The sequence below is a fragment of the Diadema setosum genome, chromosome 10 (genome assembly GCF_964275005.1).
Source record: "Diadema setosum chromosome 10, eeDiaSeto1, whole genome shotgun sequence".
NCBI classification, from domain to species: Eukaryota; Metazoa; Echinodermata; class Echinoidea; order Diadematoida; family Diadematidae; genus Diadema; species Diadema setosum.
The window spans coordinates 39,705,571-39,730,829 of NC_092694.1; the positions used below are offsets into that span (position 1 = coordinate 39,705,571).

The following is a 25,259-nucleotide window of genomic DNA, read 5'->3' on the forward strand; positions in this document are numbered from 1 at the left end:
CACCCAAAGTGTGTTCATATGGGTGCATCGGGGCATAGTAGGGATTGTATGTTATCCAGTGCGTTTGTTCACACTGGTGTCTCATGGCATGGTAGGGATTGTACATGTTATCCAGTGCATTTGTTCACACTAGTGTCTCATGGCATAGTAGGGATTGTAAGTTACCCAGTGCGCTTGTTCACCTTCCTTGCTATCCTTTGAGAGAAAGAGTGATTTGTAAACTTTGCTATTCTTGGAATTATACTCTGGTGCCATAATGCTGGGGTCTAAGGTAGTCTTCTGTGTCTGGGATTGTGGAAGTCCTGGTTTCTTGTCTGACGTTGCTTTTATGTTATCCTCCTTCCTGGCTGCAACAAACTTTTTGTTGAGACAACTTGTGTGATTCAGACCATTGCTACCTGCATCTTCTGTATATAAAATACAAAGGGATAGATAATGTACATGTACAATCAAGCATTATAACCTTATACCTGTAAATGGAAAGGTTGTTGTATTAGTCATTGACATAAAACTCACTAAAAAACATCTCATAAAAAAGTGCAAGTGTGAGTTTAAACAAGACTGTAACATGGACCATGTGTGAACACTTATTCTACATCATAGTTGGAGGACTATTATGGGGAGACTATGTAATGAAAAGGTTGGTCCGTCACAAAATATATTAGGGAATCCAAGTAATGCTTCACAAAACACTTGGGCAATGGACTTTTGCAAGTGAAAAAAAAAAAAAAAAATCAGAGAAAATTATCAATCAGATAAGACCTTCCTTCACTCAACCTACCAGTCCATGCCAAGGATCTATTCTGTTATTGCTTTGGTGCATATGTGACCCTGCATCACAAAACCAACAAAAATTCACAAAACATTGATTTTCATTTCAGGGCAGATTCTGAAAGAACAGACTCTAAGCTTTAAAATGATTATAACTCGATTCAAATTGACCCTCCTAACCTATATAAATATTGGAAAGAAAGCGCACACTCTCGGAAAGTGTGAACAGAAAAAAGAGGTTCTGAAGTACAGGGTCTATTCAAGCGCTTTCAATAATCTTTACCAAACTGGGCTAGCTGTGTGATGAACGGGGCAAAAAACATGATGTAAACCACTGGAGCAACAACAATGAAGGGATTATCAGATTAAGCTGAAATTGATCATGCTTATTAGCACATTCTGTCCATGATTAATAGCAACGTTCAAAACAGTAACATTACTGCATGTATTTCAAAAGTTATTATAGTTGAAAGAGAAGTGTGTATAAAGGATTTTTAAGAAATGAAAAGAGGCCTCTAAGATATACCTTATCACACTACTCTACACAAAAAAAAAGAAAAAAAAAAGGGTTGTGGGTCAATCCATGTCAAATCATCCAGTGCTTGTCACCCGACCCCCTCCGATTTTCTTAAAAATCGCACCAAATGTTCCCCAAAGTGTCTGACGGAAAATCCCAAAATATTTTGCCCCAAGGTCAATTGGTTGCTAAGATACAGCCTCACATAGCAACAGGTGCGCATTCCAAACTGTTAGTTAAAAGAAAATTAGGCATTTTTGATTGACTGTTTTAGCATGGATATTAATGCAAAAATGTTCATTATCTGGAAATTGAGAGAACTCTATAGTCTTTGCAAGAAAAACTTACTGTGACACGAAATTGACTTTTCGTTAACGTGCACGAGGTCACCGAAAATGGTGTTAAATGTTGATTTTGAAAATTTTAATGCATATTTAGAGGCTAATATCTTCCACATTTCATCACCTCAGGTTCTAAAATATTATGCTGTTGAAGGCTTTGACTTGCTCAGTAATTTTGAAAAAAATCAGCGCATTCATGCGCACCGTTTTTACGGAGAGCGCCCTCAAAGTTGACAAAAATGAAAAATGTGCCAAATTCAAGGTCACGGATCACCCTTCGTCCCACCTAGGAATGGCATCAATTTTTGTGTATTGATAGACATTTACCTATATTATCTTGGGTTACCAAAGAAATTTTGCTACCGAAATGTTCAATGGCAAATTTAACCCACCGAAAATGGTCGTAAACGGCCAAATTTCCATGTAATATCACATATTGGGTTTAGAGGACATTTCAAATGTCCACACTTTCAAGATGAAAAGCACTAGCCCTGTGATATTTGCAGTAGGCATAGTCTGTTATACATATTTTAGTAATATATACCACAAAACACTTTTATTCCTTAATAATGACCTTGAAATTTAATCCAAAATTTGATAAAAACAATAAATTGCTCCATTTTCCTCATTGCACTGCATATAAATACGTGTTTTGAAAGACATTTCACAGAGCAATATTTCAAGAATTATGAAAGCTGAAAGCCTACCTTATTAAGGTTCTAAAGTATTTGTGCTCTTCTTTCAGATTTAGTGTCAATTTGATCATTAATGTTTTACCCTTGACCTTGAAGCCCTTCTAAAAAATAGCTGTAAATTTGTTAACTACAAATTACACACACGACAGGTGTATTATGGCATGATATACTTGTGATTCTTTCACAAACACAAAAGCTTTTTATGGTGTAAATGTATATACTGGAATTAATCTACACTCATGCTTGCAAGATATGTTACAATTAATAACTTTGTTCTGACAATGACCCTCAATTTCAATCAAAAAAGGGGACAGTAATATTTTGTGATTTTGTGTGCATTTCTTATGGAAAACAGTGCTTTGTTTGGAAACTCATAAAAACTTGACCATTTTTACTATCTATCACTTTGATTGATTAATTTTATTCTGGTTATGGTAGAAAAGTGGCCCGTGACAATTTCCAATAAAAGAAAACACAGTTATGCTTTAGAAAATGAAAAACAAAGAAATACATAAGAAATTCCAAAAACAAGAAAATACATAAGAATTGAAATGATTTTGGAAGTTTTCATAAGGTACAGAACAAATCCCCCGAAAAAGAAGACTCTCAGTCCTTTTAATGTGCGTTTCACAGGCTAGAATAAGAATCTATATTATGTTGGGCGCAACGTCCATAATAATAGCAACTATTACTCAGTACATAATACAGGTCTTTATGGAGAGGAATCTAGGCATTTCTCATGATTTTGAAGGTCATAAATTGAGGGTCATTGTCAGAACAAAGTTATTAATTGTAACATATCTTGCAAGCATGAGTGTAGATTAATTCCAGTATATACATTTACACCATAAAAAGCTTTTGTGTTTGTGAAAGAATCACAAGTATATCATGCCATAATACACCTGTCGTGTGTGTAATTTGTAGTTAACAAATTTACAGCTATTTTTAGAAGGGCTTCAAGGTCAAGGGTAAAACATTCATGATCAAATTGACACTAAATCTGAAAGAAGAGCACAAATACTTTAGAACCTTAATAAGGTAGGCTTTCAGCTTTCATAATTCTTGAAATATTGCTCTGTGAAATGTCTTTCAAAACACGTATTTATATGCAGTGCAATGAGGAAAATGGAGCAATTTATTGTTTTTATCAAATTTTGGATTAAATTTCAAGGTCATTATTAAGGAATAAAAGTGTTTTGTGGTATATATTACTGAAATATGTATAACAGACTATGCCTACTGCAAATATCACAGGGCAAGTGCTTTTCATCTTGAAAGTGTGGACATTTGAAATGTCCTCTAAACCCAATATGTGATATTACATGGAAATTTGGCCGTTTACGACCATTTTCGGTGGGTTAAATTTGCCATTGAACATTTCGGTAGCAAAATTTCTTTGGTAACCCAAGATAATATAGGTAAATGTCTATCAATACACAAAAATTGATGCCATTCCTAGGTGGGACGAAGGGTGATCCGTGACCTTGAATTTGGCACATTTTTCATTTTTGTCAACTTTGAGGGCGCTCTCCGTAAAAACGGTGCGCATGAATGCGCTGATTTTTTTTTAAATTACTGAGCAAGTCAAAGCCTTCAACAGCATAATATTTTAGAACCTGAGGTGATGAAATGTGGAAGATATTAGCCTCTAAATATGCATTAAAATTTTCAAAATTAACATTTAACACCATTTTCAGTGACCTCGTGCACGTTAACGAAAAGTCAATTTCGCGTCACAGTAAGTTTTTCTTGCAAAGACAATAAAGTTCTCTCAATTTCCAGATAATGAACATTTTTGCATTAATATCCATGCTAAAACAGTCAATCAAAAATGCCTAATTTTCTTTTAACTAATATTTTGGAATGCGCACCGGTTGCTATGTGAGGCTGTATCTTAGCAACCAATTGACCTTGGGGCAAAATATTTTGGGATTTTCCGTCAGACACTTTGGGGAACATTTGGTGCGATTTTAAAGAAAATCGGAGGGGGTCGGGTGACAACTTTTCTGAAAATTGGATGATTTGACGTGGATTGACCCTTGTAGAAAAACAGCCTACAGTGTGTACATACAAACTTTCCAATTCATTTTATGATCCCAACATTAAAAATAATGTAAAAGAAGCACAGCTCTTTCAGGAAATATGAAAAACTCAAGATTGAAATGGTTGACCTGTTTCACCTTTTTGAATCCTCCCTTAAAATCAAGTGGTGCGAGTTTTTGTTGGTTTTGTGATGCACGGTCACATACTCTCTGATTGGCAGGTCTATAATAGCAGGCCTGCCCTAGTCATGTTTGTTAAGACTGGTGTGCAATAAATTAAGACTGATTCAAACAAAGGACCATACTATCTGCTGAGTAGTCCCTTTAAGGGGATTAGCCTTTGGAAGCTTTAAGAATCATGACTTACCTCAATGACATAAAAAATGACATGGGGCAGAAAGACAGCACACGACTGAAAATGGTTCATCAATAGATTACATGTATCAATTGAGAACTAGCTGAAGGGAATGGTGCTATCACAATAACTACTGGGTTTTTTTTGTGTGCTATTGGAAAGTAATTTTGAAACTGAATGGGCATAATACAGTGTAGTTAAAAACTAGAAATGTCGCTATGGCGACTGATGCCTCCGCCATAATGCATGATTCTCCCAATAGGTGTATAGTACAATGTCTTCACAATGTGTGATGACAGTTTCACATAACTAGCAAAATACTGATATGACAGGTTTGTCAGAAATGTATTGAATGTTCACTTTCCTCAAACTGGGTTTGCTATAATTGTCTAAGAGTGCAGGTACACATATTTGAGGAATTGAGGATTTTTACTTGACTTCTGACCGACCCTGTAATAAGTTTATGCATTGAGTAATTTTCAAGGTATGAAGAAAGAGTGTAATTACAGTACAAAATAGATTTTTTTTTTCATTTAAACCTGACCTTTGATCCTTAACCTTTGACCTTTGACCTTCTGGCTGGAAATTTCCAGAGAATCTCCATTAGGTAATACAACATGTATATATTAAGTTTTAAAACTTATAATGCAAGCATTGAATATACACTAGTATATGAGGGAAACAGTAAAATTTTGAGGAGTTGACCTTGACCTTTGACCCCTGACTACTGACCCATGACCCCTAAATTCCCTAGATAATCCCTGCCAGTCAGTACATGCGTATGTACCAAGTTCTATGAAGATACATTAAACCATTTGCCAGAAAAGTGAAATTGCAACATTTTCACCTAACCTTTGACCTTTTGACCTTTGACCTTATGACATGAAACTCTCTCTGGAGAATCTTTACGCAGTAGTACATGTCTACACTAAGTTTCAATAAAATACCTTCGGGCATTGCATAGATATGGGGGAAATAGCAACATTTTTTGCATTTGACCTTGACCTTTTGACCTTTGACCTCTTGCCAACGTCACTAAAATCTCCTCAACTAATTGCCCCATCATACATCATCCTTGGACCAAGTTTGGTGAAAGCTACTTAATCCAGTTTTGAGTTATCACGTAGACAGATAAATTTTAGGATTTGACCTTGATCTTTGACCTTTGACCTCTGTCCGATTTCACTAAAAAAACTAATCATGTAATTGTCCCATCATACATCATCCTCAGACAAAGTTTGGTGAAATTTGCTCGATCCAGTCTTGAGTTATCGCGTAAACGGATACAATTTCTTGATTTGACCTTGACCTTTGACCTTTGACCTTCAGCCGATTTCACCCAAAATCTAATCAAGTAATTGCCCCATCATACTTTATACTTGGACCAAGTTTGGTAAAATTCCAGTCAATATTTCTCAAGTTATCGCGTAAACGAATGCGGACGGACGTACGGACGTACGGACGTACGGACGTACGGACGTACGGACGTACGGACGTACGGACGTACGGACGTACGGACGTACGGACGTACGGACGTACGGACGTACAGACGTACGGACGTACGTACGGACGGACGGACAACCCGAAAACATAATGCCTCCGGCACCACTTCGTGGCGGAGGCATAAAAATACTCATATACTGAATACAGATTAAATCAAAATGTCAACCATTGTGCAAAAACACTTAAGGATGCATGGATGAGGGAAAAGGTAGCAGGGAGACATCTGTATTATGTTATAAATATCATACACATAGTGTATATCTGATCAAACAGTATAAAAATCCAATTTGATAATGCATATCAAACATATGTGGAGATATATTTTTTCCTTCCAGGATGATGATTAACTTTGTCACACATACAATAGAAGGCTGATAAAAGCTGAACACACTTATGACAAGGGAGGTATAGAAACACACATGGGCGTACATCCCGGGTGGGATGGGGGGGGGGGGATATATCCCCCCCTGAAATGGAGGAGGGGGGGATGGCCTGTACAATCATCCCCCCTGAATTTTGAGGGAAAAAATGGAGGAAGCAGAAATGTGATTGTAACAATTTTGACATAATTATTGCATGACGTTTGTACGCCGGCCTTCAGACAGGTAACATAGCTGAACAGTATTCTATCTTGTAGGAAAATGTATACATAATTTTCTCAAGCGCTCGCTCGCTTCGCTCGACATACAGTCACTGTAAGGTATGGCTCAGACGTTGACAACGTCAAATAGTATAGGCCTACATGTCAGTGGCGTATCTAGGGGGGGGGGGCAAGGGGGGCACGTGCCCCGCGCGCCACTCCTTGGGGGCGCAAAAAAACGGGGAAAAAAAACGAAGAAGAAGAAAGAAAAAAAGAAAAAAAAAAACGAAGAAGAAGAAGAAAAAAAGAAAAGAAGAAGAAGAAGGAAAGAAAAAAAAAAAACTCGCCCGGAAGGGGAGAGGGAGAATGGTGGGGGGGGGGGGGGGGGGCAGAAAACCAAATCAAACAAGATAAAAACCATGATGATGACGCGGACAAAATGACAATGTTTATTGTGTTCACACAATTCCATGTTCTGTGAGCTGAAATATAAAAATTTTCGGCTCACTCGCTGCGCTCGCTCGCCAAAATCTATCAAAATTTATTACAATTAAATCACCCTCAAAAAGATCCCTTTTAAGTGCTTGAAAAAGCATCATGTGGACTTTGTTTAAAGTCCCTACCGGGATGGGGCTGGGGTTGAACAATTTTTCAGAAATTAGGGGCGCAATTTTCGTGCTTGCCCCGGGCGCCGTTTTGCCTAGATACGCCACTGCTACATGTAAACATGCTATGACGCGAGTAACTGGGGACCATCTGCAAAATATGTACGAAAACAAAAAAACAAACAAACAAACAAACAAACAAACAATAACAAAAACTATATCGTCATAATTGAACCCCCTCCATTTCCTGAATCATTCCTGAGAAACGACAGTGACTGATTACTCAGTCAGGATACATCTATGGGCATTCCCAGGGAAGATCAGGGGCGTCAAATCTATCTCGGGGGGGGGGGCAAAGGGGCATTTGCCCCGCCCCTTTGGAAGTGTTTAGGCAGACAAATCATTTATCCCCCAAGCAATTCCCGAGATGAGGACAAATCTCGAACTTTCTTAATGGAAAATTGTCCAAATATCCCCAGAACTATGCACCAGATCGTTGTATTGCAATCATAAGCATGCAAAAGCTCCGCTATACAGGATCCCTTTCGATAAACTTTGTACACTTTTGACATTGACGTATATATCCCTAATTCATCAAAGAGTGTGCAGCAGATCTTTCACTTAACAAAAGCACCCTCATATGCAGAGGCATTGATCGGGGGGGGGGGGGGGATGGTTCTCCCATAAAAGTGGGACAAACAAAAGCGAAAAATATAGCTACAAACGGCAATTTTTGGAGTGTAAAATACCAAAATTTTAAAGCTCGCTCGCTCCGTTCGCTCGCATTCAACCATAAGGCTGCTTTCACATAGAAGTATTTGGTATTCGCTATTCGCTATTCGAGCACCGAATATACCATCACCCGCACCGTCAACTCACCATCCCATGTAGTGAGGATTTCTTCCTCCTACATCGCAGCAAATCTTATAAACAATTTCTAAACTGCATCAGAATGTCGGTCTACATGCTCATATTTGCTAACGGGCAAATCCAGACCAAAAGTGTCATTATTTCATAAACGAGAGACGGTATACGCTGCAAGAAAATCGAACAAGCTCGATTCACACTTTGCTATACTTTTCGCAGGTATTCGGTACTTTCGAATAGTGCCCTCTTATGTGAACCGGTGTGAGGAAATCCTATCGTTCGATTCAAGCTATTCGCGTGCCCTCGAAAAACGAGCCCGAATACCCGAATAGTATACAGTGAAACCCCGTTATAACGAGTTCGGTTATAACGAGGAACCGCTTATAACGAGGTGATCGCGTCGGTCCCGTTTTCCTTTGCGTGTAAACCTATGGCAGAACGAATCGGTTATAACGAGTTCGGTTATAACGAGATTCCGGTTATAACGAGGACATTTTCGGCGCATCATGATAAAGAAAAACATAAGAAATTTGATCGGATATAACGAGGTACCATTTCTTGACTTGCCGCTTTTAAACACGAGACAAATGAAACATTGAAAATCGAATTCACGCTATCCATGTCTTTTTCCCGTTTTGCAGAGAACGGTTCCTTCCATGTTTTCTTCTAAACCACGCAAAAAACAACAACATATTGATACCATTCGATGTTCCTACTAAATTATTAAACATAATCACTCGATTTTCTTTTACGCGAGATCACACGCTTGCGTAATGTTTTGCAGACCACAGCGCAACAAGGGAAAAAAGATAACGCACTCAAAAACTTTTCATGTAGCGACAGTCGTGGCAAATATGGAAATTGGAATGCGTGTGCAATTCAACATTATATCCTTTCCATTTGTAGTCCCGACTTCCAGTTCTTTTGCTGGTTAGCAAATACGAGTGTATGATTATAGCCGAACTAATTAATGAAATCGCGATCTCGCCTGGTGACAGTAGCATAAAAATAGTTGAATAACGCAATCCTGTCGCATTTTTTTAAAGAACGGATGTATACAATGCGAAGGGATTTTCGGCAGATGATAAAGAACGCATCTTTAATCCTTTCGGGCGAAACGATAATACATTGTATGAGATTACAGCCGAAATGATTCATGAAATCATCGCATTCCCGCTGGGCACCAACAGCGTAAAATAACCTCGCAAGTTATGGTAAACGACGCACGAATGTTACTCTGAAATCATCGCGATCTCGCCGGATGACAGTAGTGTAAAAATAGTTGAATAACGCATGTTTAGCTACTAATCGGTGTTCATAAGAAGAAACAAACGTATTTAACAATTTAAATAGATCTGGGTTTGTTCATTATCACAATTTTAACAACGCATTTCACAATGAAGATTTTTCTTTCTTTCAAAATGGTCTACGAGTAACAGATTTGGGTAGAAAGGATCACAACCTTCTAAATGCAATCCTGTCGCTTATTTTTCAAGCACTGATGTACAAAACGCGAAGAGATTTTCGGAAGAAAATGAACGCATCTTTAATCCCTTCGGGTGCAACGAACATACATTATATAAGATTACAGCCGAAATGATTCATGAAATCATCGCATTCCCGCTGGGCTGCAACAACGTAAAAATACCCCGCAAGTTACGCTAAACGACGCACGAATGTTACTCTGAAATCATCGCGATCTCGCCGGTTGACAGTAGCGAAAAAATAGTTGAATAACGCATGTTAAGCTACAGTCGGTGTTCAGAAAAAGAAACAAACGCATTTAATAATTTGAATAGATCTGGGTTTGTTCATTATCACAATTTTAACAACGCATTTCACAATGAAGATTTTCTTTCTTTCAGAATGGTCTATGAGGAACAGATCTGCGTAAAAAGGATCGCAACCTTCTAAATTCAATCCTGTCGCTTATTTTTCAAGAACGGATGTACAAAACGCAAAGAGATTTTCGGAAGAAAATAAACAACGCATTTTAATCCTTTCGGGCGCAACGATCATACATTGTATAAGAATACAGCCGAAATGATTCATGAAATTATCGCATTCCCGCTTGACACCAACAGCGTAAAAATACCTCGCAAGTTACGGTAAACAACGCATTTTATACAATGTGATTTTAATATAATATAGGCCTATTCTTCTCAAGAACATAACGTGCACTATTATGCGAAGAGATTTTCGGAAGAAAAATAAAGAATTATCCTATTTCAACCCCGACATTTTCGCCTAATTCACAAATAATTTCCCTTTATTCTCTCGATAATAATGACCCATACTTGTGTAATAACAACGCAAAGGATGTTCTTAACTTTCATTGTTGGGTATATTATGACGTCGTGCTTATGTTTTTCTTTGTTTTTGATGCGTACGGTTATAACGAGGTACCGGTTATAACGAGGTAATATCGCCGGTCCCACGGACCTCGTTATAACGGGGTTTCACTGTACTTCTATGTGAAAGCAGCCTAATGCCATTCTCCTGATGTTGCTGCCAGTGACTGCAGCAGTTTTCGGCCGGTGCGCCCCCCCTCAATTTCCAAAGCGAAAAATATAGCTACGAACGGCAGTTTTGGGACTGTAAAATGTGAAAATTTTGAAGCTCGCTCGCATTCAATCATTATGCCATTCTCCTGATGTTGCTGCCAGTGATTGACAGCAGTTGCGCCCGGTGCGCCCCCCTTAACATGCTTAATTTCCAAAGCGAAAAATATAGCTACGAACGGTAGTTTTGGGACTGTAAAATGTGAAAATTTTGAAGCTCACTCGCTTCGCTCGCTCGCATTTAATCATTATGACATTCTCCTGATGTTGCTGCCAGTAATAGCCAGCAGTTTTCGCCCGGTGCGCTCCCCTTTATTTCCCAAGTGAAATAATACAGCCACAAACGGCAGTCTTTGGACTGTAAAATGTCAAAATTTTCAAGCTCGCTCGCTCCGCTCGCTCGCATTTAACCGCTATGCCATTCTCCTGATGTTGCTGCCAGTGATTGCCAGCAGTTGCGCCCGGTGCGGCTCCCCTTAATTTTCAAAGCGAAAAAATATAGCTACAAACGGCAGTTTTTAGACTCTAAAATGTCAGAATTTTCAAGCTCGCTCGCTCCGCTCGCTCGCATTTAATCGCTATGCCATTCTCCTGATGTTGCTGCCAGTGATTGACAGCAGTTGCGCCCGGTGCGGTCCCCCTTAATTTCCAAAGCGAAAAATATAACTACGAACGGTAGTTTTTGGACTGTAAAATGTGAAAATTTTGAAGCTCGCTCGCTTCGCTCGCTCGCATTTAATCATTATGCCATTCTCCTGATGTTGCTGCCAGTAATTGCCAGCAGTTTTCGCCCGGTGCGCCCTCTTTATTTCCCAAGCGAAAAAATACAGCCACAAAGGACAGTTTGGGGGACTGTAAAATATCAAAATTTTCAAGCTCACTCGCTTCGCTCGCTCGCATTTATTCGTTATGCTATTCTCCTGATGTTGCTGCCAGTAATTGCCGGCAGTTTTGCCCGGTGTGTCCCCCTTAATTTCCAAAGCGAAAAAATACAGCCACAAACGGTAGTCTTTGGACTGTAAAATGTCAAAACTTTCAAGCTCGCTCGCATTTGACCGCTATGCCATTCTCCTGATGTTGCTGCCAGTGATTGACAGCAGTTGCGCCCGGCGCGGCCCCCCTTAATTTCCAAAGCGAAAAAGTATAGCGACAAACGGCAGTTTTTAGACTGTAGAATGTTAAAATTTTCAAGCTCGCTCGCATTTAATCGCTATCAAATAGCGGCCATTTTCCTGATGTTGCTGCCAGTGATTGACAGCAGTTGCACCCGGTGTGCCCCCCTTAATTTCCAAAGCGAAAATATAGCTACAAACGGCAGTTTTTGGACTGTAAAATGTCAAAATGTTCAATACAAAAAGATTTATACCCCCCCCCCCCCGTTTGCTTCGCTCCCTCACATAACCGCTCCTCCTGTAGGTCAAATCCTGTTTACGCCGGTGATAGGCCCCATTATTTAGTAGGCCTTCACAGTGATGTCGCACAGGCGGAGCAAGAGCTGAAATACCACGATTTAGTCTTTCAATAATGTATTGTGAATATTTCATTTTCTTATTTTTCTTTTAAGAAAAGAAAAGACAATTTTCACCAAAAGTGTGCACCAGATTGCTGAATTTCAGGTCTGAAAATGCAAAATCTTCCTTGTGTGGGAGAGGGATACCCCCCCCCCCCTACACACCCTCCCCCCGTTCGGTCGCTCCGCTCCCTCTCACAGATATTTAAAAAACAAAAAAATGTCTTCATACTTTTAAGGTCTGATTTTCCGCCGAAAGTCATCTGACAAGCAAAAAAAAAAAAGCAACAAGAACAAAAAGTCTTCATATTTTTGCTGCCACTTTCCTCCCACTTTATATTTCATGCAAAAGAGTGGGACATCCGGTTCCTGTAAAGTGTGTGTGTGTGTGTGTGTGTGTGTGTGTGTGTGGGGGGGGGGGGGGCAAGCTTCTTTCCCCCCCCCCCCCCCCCGGTCCGGTTATGGGCTTGTAATCGTGGTGATGGTGACCATCCCCCCCACTCCTCAGTACGGATTTACGCCGTTGGAAACACATCTCACCACTTGTTGAAGGAGTAGACTCTGAAGCTAGCTCTGGATTTGCTTTTCTCTTCTGAGCTTTTTTAGCTTTCTACAAAGAAAAGATGAGAGAAAAAAAAGAAATATGCAAATAAAAATTGAGCTGCAAATTATCATTTGTTATTTTTGTTTTTGACGAAGTGCAACATTCATACATTTTCTTACAGTTTAAATACAAAACAGCCTCTTGTGAGATCAGAACATAACTTACAGTAAAAAAAAAAAAAAATCAAAGAAAATGAAATATTTCTTTTCTATAAAACAAGAACCCTCCTGTCTGTCAACAATTTTCATATAAAAAATGAACACTTTTTTAAAGCAACATCAAATGCTGCCACTAGAACTAGAAACATTGCTATGGCGACCAGTATGCCTCTGCCATATCGCATTTATATTCTCCAAATAGGTCTACAGTACATATTGCCAATGTGAGACAACAATTTCACACAATTGGCAAATAATCATTTTATACACCAATTTTCATGACCACACTACAAGTCACTTACAAAATATGGAAAACAGGTAACATTAAGCATTTTCACTTGGCCTTTGACCTTTGACTTTTATGGTCTGAAACTTCCCCTAGAGAATCCTAAGGCCCCCCCAAAAAAATTGTTGCATTGGCGTAACCCGCCCGACCCTAAAAATTCCGCCGACCCCATGTTTTTTTATTATTTTTTTTGCTATCGATATCAAATATCTTGTTGATTGCGATCACGATCGCACATACCCGGAAGTGGAAACGGCTCTGGGGATATCGGATGTATATCGGAAGCCTTCCTTGATCAGTACGTCATCTGTTTCCAACACGGACATGTACTCTAACAAGATTTATTCAGTGTATACGTAGCATTCAGACTGCGATGTATTGTGCACAGTTTTGCCATAGGTTTCTTGTGTAGAGAACTTACACGAATCTGTATATGTGGGACTGTAATAGAGATCGCCGTGTGCAATGAAAAGATCATACATATGGGTCAATTTGCATCTATCTTATCTAAGTCAAAATAGTAAAATATGAAGTGAAAACATTCAGGATAGGGATTTCAACATCTTTAAATTCTGTGAAGGGGTATAATTCCAGTAATATCGGCCTCATAAATGATTTGTAGAATAGATGAACACAGCACATTCGGTGCAGCAGTTGTAACTGTTTACTGAGCTGAGCACGAGTTTTACACGTAAAATGCAGGTAGCAAAAAAAAACAAAAAAAAAACAAAAAAAAAAATCCGCCCGACCGACCCTATTTGAAAATCTCATGTTACGCCAATGCAACAATTTTTTTTTTTTTTGGCCTAATTTGGTAATAGATGGCTCAGTATGCATAAAAAAAAAAAGTTTCATGAGAAAACACTGAGGCATTGTAGAGATATTGGGTAAAATCGTGAAATGTTAGCATTTGACCTTGACCTGTGACCTTTTACCTTGAGCATGTGCACCCAAAAGTTGATACATGTAGGCACAACTTTGTCCACTCACACATACATATGCCAAGTCAAATTGGATACATCAATTGGTTTTTAAGTCACGCTCTCCTAGAACTCCATTACAGACGTTCTGATGGATGGACGGTTAGATGGAAAACCCAAACACATTAAGCCTCCAGCGACACTTTGTGGCAGAGGAAATCAATAAAGATATCATGAAAACACTTAGTAATTTATTACAAACATGACAATGCTAACATTTTCTTTTACACACTACTGTCTCTACTTTTGTTTCTCTCTCTCTCTCTTTTTTTTTTTTTTTTTTTTTTTTGCTTGTCCTAAGGTCCATCAATGACACATACCTTCAGGGCTTTAGCTAGAGCCCTACGCTGCTCCATACGGACAGTCAGTAGTTTGACGTCCTCTTCTGTTCCATGGATGATAATGCCATCATCAATAGAGAAAGGCTGGCCACACTACAAATGTTAGAAAAGAGTAATGTAGAGAATTCACAAATATCAAGTTTGAATTTCCTTTTTTTCAACTCTCCATTGATATCCTACCCATGTGATACTAGTGGTAAAAGTTGTACCAGTATACAGATGTACATAGACTCATGCAAATCAGCTGTTGTAAGTTTGTAACCTGAGAAACCAAAGAATGAGCTAATATGGCTGACAAGTCAAAATTAGACATTTTAAAAAGGATAATACAATGTAGATGTTTGATATCCTCACTACATCCTGGCTAAATTTAAAAGTCTACAAATATGTTGGAACTTGACATTCCCTTTCCAAAGAGGCATGTTACAAATAAACATACCAAGTAGGTCCCTACTGCATTTTATGTGAATAGTGTATATCTTATTCTCGGGTACACACAGTTATTTTCATGAATGAGGAGGTACATGTAATAGAAATTTTCATGAGATGTTTGGTGAATTGACGCTGGCGCTAGCGTAAATGCACTACTACCCTAGCGCATGGAGACATTTTCGGGTGTTGCTACATTCCCGATCTAACTGTAATTAAAAAAAATTGCCAGAAAATTATATCTTCACCGAAATAACAGCTTATATTGTAGCCATTCATGTGCCCTAAAAGTTTATCACCAGAGCCAGACTCTTCAGAGATTTAAGATGAATTACAGTATTTGAGCCAAGCAAAAGACTTCATCAAAGACAAATAATGGAAGTTATATAATGTCTGGAGATCAGTAAATATGCATGTATGTATGTATGTAGGAGTGTAGCAGATTACATATTGAACTCTTTCATACTCTGTGAAACATGCACTGTAGATGTACTGTACATATGTTGTTGTTGTTTTTTTTTTTTTTGGATGTGTGTATGTGTGTTCAGCAAATACATTTCCAAAGATGTCCTCTTGTCACCTCGAAATAACACTCCCTCCACAATTCAAAATGTGATATTCTAACCATTGTATAATACTTTACCAATGTTTTTGTCTCACATACATTGCTAATAACTTTCAAAAGGAGAAGCGATGAATTAACAAAAGAAACTGCTTACCTGTAAGTAGCAATCACAGTATGAAAAACAATACATTTTCATGGTATTTTGGTCTCTCATATATATCTTACCTTGTGACAAATGTCTGACTTGACTTCTTTGAAAGCCTTTTCTGACATTACACAGCCACAGTTCCACATGAAGCAAAACCTAAACAGTAAAAAGAAATAGAGAACACACTATAAAGATATGTGCATATAAGTGCAGGCTAAGCACTTCGTCAAAATCCAAGCAGCCTTACCACTCTGCACAAAATATAACATGTCATACGGCAGCAGTGGAAGAAGGAGTAATTCAAGCCCCTCTCTGCATACTACAAGGGAATGAAGAACAGGAAAACTAAGCAAATTCTATTGCCATGCAAAGACGACTTGGGCTTTGGCATTTCACCCTATCATTTCAGGCAACTATGGTTTAAGTATTCATTAATTTCTATCCTTACCAGATAATTATAATGCATTAGACTTTCCTAGCTGAGGTTGCAACAACTTGAAGTACAACAATTTTTGACCTGAATAATTATCTAGATATTTTTACCTTTCCCGTTAATCAAGATTACATTATCACTACAACATCACGCAAGGCTGCACACTGTGTCATTTTTTCTACTGGTGCGACCTGTCTGTCGGACCAATAGGTACCCAGTTTTTCCATATTTTACTGGTGTATATCTGAGAAAGTTACTGGTCCGACAGTGATTTTTACTCGTCAGGGACCGTCGGAACAGTGCCAGTGTCCAGTGTGCAGCATTGCATCAATACAGTGTCAGTTTCTTTCATTGAGTGAATGAATGAATGATCAAGACTGTTTACTGATAGCATACAACATCTTACATACAAAAAAGAAACACAATCCTTTTACTGGCACTGATAAAGAGAAAATAGTCGCCATGACAACATTGCATGACTGTATGATAATGAACACGAGATGGCGCATTAACGAGATCTGGGATGGGCAGGTACACATCCTGAAAACATAATGCCACAGGCACCATTCAAGATGGAGATATTGGATTCTCAGAATAAGACAACATAACTCACAAACAACTACAATGTTATACAAACAAGATAGTCTGCACTATGATCATTCTCACCATAAGAACTTTTGTGACCATCTTAGTAAGCCATTATTATGGGAAAATACAGTGTATGAACCTGTGTTTATTATTCAGTGTTTAAATTGCAATGTCCTTTCCTCGAACAATTTCTTGTTCCTTGTTCAATAAATCTGTGAAATGCCAGAAATGTTAAGGATAGGGGAAATACTAACCGATATTTTCCATTCATCTCAAGTCCTGTAACAGGGCAGATGTATGGTGCTGTGTGTCTATCCACGTAGGAATCACCCTTGTCTCCTTTCTCACCTTTGTATGCTGGGTTGTCAGTGAGGTTCAGTTGACGGATATCCTATGAACAGAAAGAGCAAATCAAAACACAACATGGCATGTTACAGGAGTATGACACCATGGACAGATAGACAACTGCAAGGAAAACATATACACATACATCAGAAACAAAATCGTTCCTCTATATTCACTGAGTCATGACACATCCTGTGTCTAATCAAATTTCAATACACCAATGGTCCAAGAAATGTTTAAAAATAATTTCATAGGAATACCATTGTAAATATTTCATTCATTTTGTGAAAGGAAAGAAGTCTCAAATTTCTGAACTATTGGCTCATGTTCTTTAAATGTAGAAACAACACAAAACTTTACATGTACATGCACAAAGTTGCACAATCAATTCTGACTGGAGCTTTTATAGCTGTACACCAAAAGCCAGGTAAACTGCTCATGGCAGATAAGTATGGTGTAAATAACCTGCATTTCAATACAGCGAAACAAACTGTTGATGGAACTTTGACTGTAACATGTAAGTTTGAAATTCAGATAATTTGTACAACATTCAGTTCAAAGGTTTTTACTCTCTACAGCACTGTATTTACCATCACATTAATGTTGAACATAAGATTACAATGTACAATTTATGGAAGTCACTTTCAGATGTATTTCTATAATTTGTTACTTTAATTCATACAATGTATGTCTTACCTTTAAACTCTTTATATGCTGGGCAGAGTCACACTTGGATTTATCAAGAAGATATTCCAGTACTGCCTCCTTGTTATATAATCTATTCATGGAATGACAAACACAATTACAGTACAGTTTACTGTTATGTCACATTCTGATGATGAATGCGTGACCATGCATCAAAAAGCCTGTACTGTAAAAGTGTAAATTTTCGCGAATTTCGCGCAACCAAAAAGCACGCGAATATTTCTGCTGCCCATACGTTCCATTATATTGATGTCTTGATTCTGCGGAATTAAAAACAAGCGAAACTCTTCTTGCCTGGCTGAGCGGGAAAACTAGTCATGCGAAAATATCCACTTTTACAGTAATCTATTATACATTATATGAATGAATGAATAAATAAATAAATAATAAAAAAAAAAAGAAAAGAAAAATCATATATATTGATACAAAATGTGTTTTGGGGCCAACAAGTTCTATATAGTTTCTAGTATTTCCTCAGAAAAGTTAATGTTCTTCTATCTTTTATCTATTTTAATGTAAACGATGAATTCACAATTTATTAACCATATTTGGGCTTTGATATTGTTTTTGGGGAAGAACAGTCTACTTAAAAGTCCACTTGCTCAATTACTGGCAAGTATTTTATCATTATTATTATAATTTTTTAAATACAGATTCAAACATCAATTTACTCAGGACTTTCAGTGGATTTGAAACGTCCAACTTGGAAGAGTCACATATTCTGTTAACGATGATTAAGGCTGAAAATCTCTTCTGTAAATGTATAAACAAACTCAAACATTTTTCTCTCCTGACTCTTATCGTTTTAGTTTTATACATGGCGAAATCTGGTGAAAGTGTGTTTCTAAACAGGCATTATTTGTTCAAATTTTCAAATGATAAAGAAAATATAAAAAATCACAAAAACTAGAACTAAGGTGCCAGTTCCTACTCCTAGCTCAAAATATAATAGAAACCCAAGTTTAATACATTTTTGATTTGCTACAGTACGAGAGTTCTAAATACATGATTTGGAATTACAATGCAGACTTTGTTGGTTGTTTAATTATAAATAAAATACAATTTTGGTTTTCATTTATTTTCATCCTGTTTCATGGCATTATAATATCGGTCATGTATACATCATGAAATGAAGAGTCATTCTACACGTTGTAGTAAGGAAGACTCTTTACCTTCCAAGTTCACAAGATACAATGGGCTGTCGGAGCTTCTCCTGAGTGATGGCACAGTGATGCCACTTGGCAACTCTCTCCATATTATGGTCTGCCTGCAAAGAGAAAGAAAACCCATTTGCAATACACTGTATGACCAGGACGGCACCAGGTACATGTGTGATGGAGAATGAGAACTTTTTGTGCCCCATACATTACAAGTTGGCCTCCCCCCCCCCCCCCACTTTTTTTAACAGTGGAAGTACGCAGTAAAAAGAAATAGAGAGAAATCTTGAAGTGTGAGCATGGTAAGGTTATGTTTTTGCACTGAAAACCTTTTTTTTTTTTTTTTTTTCCTTGTAGAGCTGAAGAAATCAAGAAGTTGAAGGAGATTCTTTTTTTTTTTTTTTTTTTTTTTTTGCTTGTCATCTGAAGGGACCCAGAAGCGGAAGGAGAAAGATGAGCTGAAGACCCCCCCCCCCTTTTTTTTTGCTTGTTAGCTCATGAATTCCGGAAGTGGCCCCCTCCCCCCCCCCCCCCCCCACTTTTGAAAACGCTCTGCCGGCCCTAAATAAGAACAACAAAGTAGCGTGGCTCTAATGGTACACAATCTTCACTGGTAGTCTCTACAGGAGCGTCGTGTACACAACAAGGCCATCATGTTATACAAGATCATCAATGGCCTTATTGCTATCCTTGCTGCCCCACCATACCTGTATCATTCATCAGACCTGACCAGAGGCCACCACATCCAACTCCGGCAACATCACTGCAGAATCCTCTCTTATCAACACATGCAGTTTCTTCCCTTAAGTGTTGTTTGCATCTGGAACGGCCTTCCCACAGCTGTGGTTTCAGCTCCGTCTCTCGAGACCTTTCGGAGCAGTTTGACACCACTTACACTCCGATAACCCTCATAACAGGGAGGTGGAAGAAAATCTTCCACCTCCCTGCTCATAATAAGGTTTTTTTATTTGCACCATTAAAGGGACTGTACAGTACTGGTTGTGGTGGGAATTTATGTTTTGAACATTCCTACGTGAGATAATGAGAAACCTCTTATGTATGAAAGAGCATGTAATTTTAAAGAAGGATTCAATGTTTATTTGATGAAAATTGGTACCTTGATACCTGATACCTTGATGTAGTAATCCCTTGAAGCAGCTTGTACATGAAGCTATACTGGGATGAACTCGAGCTGTGTGTCATGAGGGGGTGTCATTCAGTGTATGTACAGATGTCTCACTATCATACAATAAAATGTGAGTATAGGTGCTCAGTGCGAGTAAAAACAGCGTCGATCCTCTTACACAGTGGCAGATCCAGCAGGAGGCTGCATTGCCCTGAGGATGGGCAAAGCAGCTCCTTGGAATAATGTTGGGTTGGCGGTGCTTACTACGGGTCCCGGCAGGCGGTTCCATAGTCTTATAGCTCTTGGGTAGAATGAATACTTGTGGGAGTCAATGGTGGATCTAGGGATTGTGTATTTGAGTTGGTGATCTTGTCTTCCAATGTAGTTAGCTGGGGTGATATCGGGTGGGAAGGGCATGGCAACCAGGTGATGTTGGATTTTGTGAAAAAGTGTGCATTGTGCAAGAAGGCGGCGAGAGTGAAGGCTATCCCATCTGAGTGCTGTTACTAGGGCTGTGGAAGATGATGTTGGGCTGTAATCACATAGGACAAAGCGGGCTGCAGACTTTTGTACTTGCTCGAGTGAGTTGATATTAATAAAAGTATAAGGATTCCACACTGCAGAGGCGTATTCTAGAGGCGTATTCTAGTTTTCTGGTTTCCAAATGGCTGAGATATTAAAAAAGTGATGATAATAAAAGGCGACAGGCCACACCTTTTATTAGGATCTCTTTGCTTCACCTTGTTTTTGGATTATCTCAGCCATCTCAAAACCGATTTTCATCAAATAAACTTTTGATACCCCATAGAAAATTTGCATGCTCTTTAACATCTCATAGAGTGGTTTCTGAATATCTCGCAAAGCAATAAAAGCTAAATCTTCGCCTCGACCAAACTGTACACACCCTATGGCCCGAATTCACAAAGGTGGTACAAACAAAACCGTGGTTTAAACCCTGGACAAAAACCATGGAGCGCCAAGTGTCGCACGGAATATTTCGTTACGAAATTGGTCATTTCGTCGATAAAATGACAGGTTTCGTAAACGAAATTATCATTCCGTGGACGAAATGTTCATTTAGTTACAAAATGTTGTCATTTTGTTACAAAATAATAATTTCATCGACGAAATGACTGATTTCGTGACGAAATATTCCATGCGACACTTGGCGCTCCATGGTTTTTGTCCATGGTTTAAACCATGGTTTCATTTGTACCACCTTCGTGAATTCGGGCCTTTAAGTTTATCTTCTTGCACCACATGTGAATGTTTGTTCCTGTAGTCACACCTAACACACACAGTTTTATAGGCCTATACTATATAGCACCCCCAGTACGACAATACTCTTTGAGAGTCGATCTACCCATCTCGGAAGAAGAAGAAGAATTAATATATGTGATGCTCAGCACGGATTTCTCTAGGCCTAGGCCTACCCAACGTTAGAAGATTTTGTGTCACACAAATAAGAAATCGTAGGAATGTGGAATGCATCTCTCGATGAAGGTTGTGAGTTTGACGCCATTTTTATCTTGACATTCTCTAAAGTTCGACTCTCTGCCGAGCTGCCCTATACTGCCTATGTCCACTTAGTCCATGACTGCCTTGTTTGGCTTGTGTAGGCTAAATGAATTAAATTCCATTGCATTTTTATGGACAATGCAGCAGCTGGGCTGCACACAGCAGGCGCTGGGCCGTGCAGCATCACACGTACACGCACGGCGTCTGGTCGGGCTGTAGTGTAGGGCATAGATAGGGGACACTAGTGGCACTGGTAGGGCCCCTACTGCCATTTGCCATTTTTTTTACTGGTAGGCCTAGGGCCTAGTAAATTTGATTTATTATGATATGACTATGAGTGGGCTGTAGACTAGGTCTAGGGCATAGTAGGGGTTAGCCCGACCAGACGCTGTAATTATGCCGTGCGACGTACCATGTACCATGCTCCTCAGTATAACATATCAACTTAAATTACTCCAAAAATACATCCCTGCTAGATCTTTACCATACGCTCATCCAATTCCGGTTCTCTGATAATCCCAAGATTCACTACAATATGGGGCACACGTGCCTTTGGCCATGCTGCTCCCACCTTATGGAATAACTTACCTTCAGCCGTAAAAAATTGTTCTTCATCAGACTCCTTTAAAAGCAGTCTAAAAACTCACTTGTTGAAAGCCTCAATGCTCAATTTGACTAGTCTACTCATTACATCATGTAACGTTATTTGATATTTTTATGTCCTTTATCTCCTTCACTTTCTCTTCCTTCCGCGCCTAGAGAGCACTCTGCAGAGTGGATTTGGCGCTATGTAAATCATATCAATTATTATTATTATTATTATTACAGCGACTGGGCTGTGTATAGTTAAGTAGGGGTCTAGTTAACTGCGACCAGCCCCAACACGCAGTGTTGGGGCTGGTCGCAGTGGGGCTCCCACAGTGTGTAACTGTGTACACGGAGCGTCCCGGGGTTTAGTATTCAAATCCTCATCAACACTTGATCAACAAAATACAAAATGATGTTCATGTTTACATACTCTCTCGGGCTTCCTCCTTGTCCTCACAAGATCTTGACGACCAGGAATACTTCCTCCATCCCCTCCCATTGTATTTACTGTCTTTCTACTCCACAAATCTGGTAATAAATGGTGATCCCCTCTCTTATCCACAACGGTAGGCACTTTTGAGGCGAGAATGCTCTGCGGGAAGTAGTTTCACCAAAGGTCACAGATATTAATTATTCATGAGCTGGCGGGCTGACTGCCGAAGCCTTATTGAATATGTATGAGGTGGGAAATTCCCTGTTCCCCTGCGTTATAAACACCACCGAGTGTACGTCATGTAAACACATTTTGCTTGCACAGTTGCAACAGTATGTGTATGTGTGTGTGTGTGTGTGTGTGTGTGTGCGTGTGTGTGTGTGTGTGCGTGTGCGTGTGTGTGTGTATTTGTCCGTCTGTCTGTCACTCACTCGAGGGATGTCCATCGACGACTCACCCTTGCTGACATCCCGAAGATTCTGTACAAACCTGGTTTGACGATGAGTTTGATCGTCATTGTGGTAAGTGCGTTTGAAGGGGGGTGAGAAGATTCTTCAAATAAATACTTTTAGTATGGCCTAGATGTTATTTTTTTTTATTTTTTTGTTGGGGGGGGGGGGTGGGTAAAATGGGTTGGGTCAGAAAACACAGAGAAGTACACTTAAAGAAATCAGTCATTCTCTTAAGTTCTAATTGAATCGAAGTTCATCTCAATCAACCGTTAAAAATGACAACGTCTATAGTAATACATGCTCTTCTAATGCCTATGCGTTATACACATGAAACGAGGCGACAGTAGAGTGTGGTGAGGCGACAGTAGAGTGCGGTTTGGTCATATTGGTGAATTTACCGATGAACTTCAATTTTTAACATTAATTATTTTTAGTGGAGTGACAAATAAAGCTCCTGGAGCCGAAACTCATGTCTTTTGGAGCGATTCGACCGTTAAAAGTGACAACATCTTAGTATTAAATGCTCTTCTAATGCCTATACGTTATACACATAAAACGAGGCGACAGCAGAGTGTGGTGAGGCGACAGTAGAGTGCGGTTTGGTCATATTGGTGAATTTACCGATGAACTTGCATTTTTAACATTGATTATTTTTAGTAGAGTGACAAATAAAGCCCCTGGAGCCGAAACTCATGCCTTTTGAAGCGATTCGACCGTTGAAAGTGACAACATCTTAGTATCAAATGCTCTTCTAATGCCTATGCGTTATAGGCCTACACATGAGGCGACAGTAGAGTGTGGTGAGGCGACAGTAGAGTGCGGTTTGGTCATATTGGTGAATTTACCGGTGAACTTGCATTTTTAACATTGATTATTTTTAGTAGAGTGACAAATAAAGCCCCTGGAGCCGAAACTCATGTCTTTTGAAGCGATTCGACCGTTGAAAATGACAACATCTATAGTATTACGTGCTCTTCTAATGCCTATGCGTTATACACATAAAACGAGGCGACAGTAGAGTGTGGTGAGGCGACAGTAGAGTGCGGTTTGGTCATATTGGTGAATTTACCGATGAACTTGCATTTTTAACAGTGATTATTTTTAGTAGAGTGACAAATAAAGCCCCTGGAGCCGAAACTCATGTCTTTTGATGCGATTCGACGCTTGAAAATGACAATATCTGAGTATTACGTGCTCTTCTAATGCCTATGCGTTATACACATAAAACGAGGCGACAGTAGAGTGTGGTGAGGCGACAGTAGAGTGCGGTTTGGTCATATTGGTGAATTTACCGATGAACTTGCATTTTTAACATTGATTATTTTTAGTAGAGTGACAAATAAAGCCCCTGGAGCCGAAACTCATGTCTTTTGATGCGATTCGACCGTTAAAAGTGACAACATCTTAGTATTAAATGCTCTTCTAATGCCTATGCGTTATACACATAAAACGAGGCGACAGTAGAGTGTGGTGAGGCGACACCCTTACAAAAAAAATTGCTATGGTATACCATAAAAATACCATACAATGTACACCTGTATGGTACCATACCATACAATGGTATTGTATGGTATCATAGACTTATACCATTCGAATACCATATGAATACATCACAAATACCATAGCACAAATACCATATACCATACATACACCATACACATGTACCATACATATACCATACACATACCATAGCACATGTACCATCCATATACCATACATATACCATACAAATACCATACATCTCATTTACATTTTTGGGACAAATTTATGCAAATTTATGCTACCATACATCTACCATAAAAAAATACCATACAGTTACCATATAACCACCATACACTTACCATATATTGTTAACCATACATCTACCACAGAACCACCATAAATTTACCATATAAACACCATACAGATCCAGCAAGCAGCATATACCTACCATATAACTACCACACATCTACCATATTACCACCATACACCACCACCAATGCACCATATATCACCATATAGCTACCACAGAAGCACCATAGAAGTACCATACAACCACCATACACCAACCAGCAAA

At 39.0% G+C, this 25,259-nt stretch overlaps 1 protein-coding gene across 1 annotated transcript; it reads right to left on the reverse strand.

Annotated features, from left to right (window-relative positions):
• On the reverse strand, positions 1 to 22,856 carry LOC140234057 (replication termination factor 2-like). Its single transcript, XM_072314138.1, is given in 8 exon segments — positions 1 to 407; positions 12,879 to 12,957; positions 14,696 to 14,809; positions 15,936 to 16,014; positions 17,134 to 17,270; positions 17,921 to 18,002; positions 19,102 to 19,196; positions 22,749 to 22,856. Coding segments are annotated over 8 exon segments (933 nt in total). The 5' UTR covers positions 22,818 to 22,856; the 3' UTR covers positions 1 to 129.
• Between the last annotated feature and the right edge of the window lie 2,403 nt (positions 22,857 to 25,259).